The sequence below is a fragment of the Myotis brandtii genome, unplaced genomic scaffold, assembly GCF_000412655.1.
Source record: "Myotis brandtii unplaced genomic scaffold, ASM41265v1 scaffold308, whole genome shotgun sequence".
Classification (NCBI taxonomy): domain Eukaryota; kingdom Metazoa; phylum Chordata; class Mammalia; order Chiroptera; family Vespertilionidae; genus Myotis; species Myotis brandtii.
The window spans coordinates 1,261,795-1,263,944 of NW_005361786.1; the positions used below are offsets into that span (position 1 = coordinate 1,261,795).

The 2,150-nt window shown below is 49.6% G+C and overlaps 1 protein-coding gene across 1 annotated transcript in view; it reads right to left on the bottom strand.

Moving 5' to 3' along the window:
- Positions 1 to 2,150, bottom strand: part of MCTP2 (multiple C2 domains, transmembrane 2) — a 150,616-nt gene that overhangs the window by 5,804 nt on the left and 142,662 nt on the right. Inside the window, exon 21 of the mRNA XM_005869918.2 lies at positions 1,283 to 1,392. Within this exon, the coding sequence (XP_005869980.1) occupies positions 1,283 to 1,392 (110 nt within the window). The remainder of the gene's footprint in view (positions 1 to 1,282; positions 1,393 to 2,150) is intronic.

A 2,150-nucleotide genomic window follows, 5' to 3' on the forward strand; every position in this document is an offset into this window, starting at 1 on the left:
ATATTATTTTTTATTGATTTCAGAGAGGAGGGGAGAGGGAGAGAGAGATAGAAACATCAATGATGAGAGGGAATCATGGATAGGCTGCCTCCTGCACGCCCCCGACTGGGGATCAAGCCTGCAACCCGGGCATGTGCCTTGACCGGGAATCAAACCATGACCTCCTGGCTCATAGGTCGACGCTTAACCACTGAGCCACGCCAGCCGGGCCTGTCTGAGCATCTCAATATCTGAAGATCCTAATAGTGACGACGGTTGAGAACGCCGCAGCCGTCATAGGAGCCAAGTAACGGAAAACCAGGCCTGACACTCTTGTGGGGAAAGGTGGATGGCTTCTCCCACTTAATTTCCTGCAATGCACCCTCCTGCATCAACCCACAGCCCACCCAGCGACCATCGCAAATACTCACCAAGCTGCTCGGATTTTGTCCGACTGCTGGCCGGGGTAGTAAATCAGGTCATGCAATTTACTTCCAGTGTGCCATTTTGGTTTCTGCTTTTTTAAAAGCAGCTAACCTGTATATGGGCGCACCATTTCCCCTGGTAAATTATACCTTCCTCTCCTTCCTGGCCCTCCCGTACCCCCACCGCATCTGGGTTTAAGTATTGGGTTGGGCTATGTTTTCCTCCAGGAGAGACGAAGTGTCAGGAGCAACCTGGCTACTTTCACACACTACGAAGGGCAGGGTGCAGGTGTTCGCTCACTGTTTGAATAACAGTGCAAACGCAAGGCTACCGGACCACAGCCATATATTATTCCAGGGGATTTATGGCTACGAAGGCCGAAGGGAAGTCACACGCACGATCCCATTTTCATTGGATCACAGTTATGCAACAGCCCTTTCAATAGCGATGCTGATGGTTCACCCAAGCTGGCCTTTTCAGGGAGGTCCTGGATTCCTGGTTGCCTATACGCTTTCTTTCAGCTCATGTTTAATTGCCGGCAGGAGCACATTGAAAGTTTACAGTCACACTTTAAAAAGTGAATAATAATTGGCCCTGGCTGGTGTGGCTCAGTGGATAGAGCGTCGCCCTGCAGACTGAAGGGTCCCAGGTTCGATTGGGATCAAGGGCACATGCCTGGGTTGCAGGCTCGGTCTCCGGCTGGGGGCCTGCAGGAGGCAGCCGATCAACGATTCTTTCTCATCGTTGATGTTTCTATCTCTCTCTCTCCCTCTTCCTTCCTCTCTGAAATCAATAAAAAAATATTTTTTTTAAAAAAAATGAGTAATTGGTTCTGGCCTGGAATGGACTGCTAGCAAAAGGACCGTGCCACACTTACCCCAGATTAACACGATGTACCGAAGTGGGATGAAGTACAATGTGACGGTGGCGACCGCCAGCACCACACAGGCCAGGAATGAAAGGAACGGGACCGTCCAGTTAAACGTGCTGCAGGCAAACCACAGAAATGTCACTTTCTCTGAGGCTGGAACAGCTACAGCGATTCATTTGCTCGTGTTTACTTCTTAGTCATACAAGTGGAAACGGTCCATTGCAACGGTTCTCCACCTGTGGGTCGCGACCCCTTTGGGGGTCAAACGACCCTTTCACATGGGTCGCCTAAGACCATTGGAAAACACATACATAATTACATATTGTTTTTGTGATTAATCACTATGCTTTCATGATGTTCAATTTGTAACAGTGAAAATACATCCTGCATATCAGATATTTACATGACGATTCATAACAGTAGCAAAATGACAGTTATGAAGTAGCAACGAAAATAATTTTATGGTTGGGGGTCACCACAACATGGGGATCTGTATTAAAGGGTCGCGGCATTAGGAAGGTTGAGAACCAGGGGTCTATTGGGAAAGTTTCTTTGAAAACCTGGAGAGAAAGTCTGCCGGAACGACTGGGCACCGGAAAAACATTCTTCAGGAGAAGGTCACCAGACCAATGGCCATTGAGCTTCCTGGACCCGGCAGTTCCCAGGAGAAGGCTTGGCTCTCAAAAGTGATTAAAGACTGCAACACTGCCCGGCCGGCGTGACTCAGGGGATGAGCATCGACCTAGGAACCGGGAGGTCACAGTTTGATTCCCGGTCAGTGCACATGCCCGGGTTATGGGCTCCATCCCCAGTGCAGGGCGTGCAGGAGGCAGCCGATCCATGATTCTCTCTCATCACTGATGTTTCTCTCTCT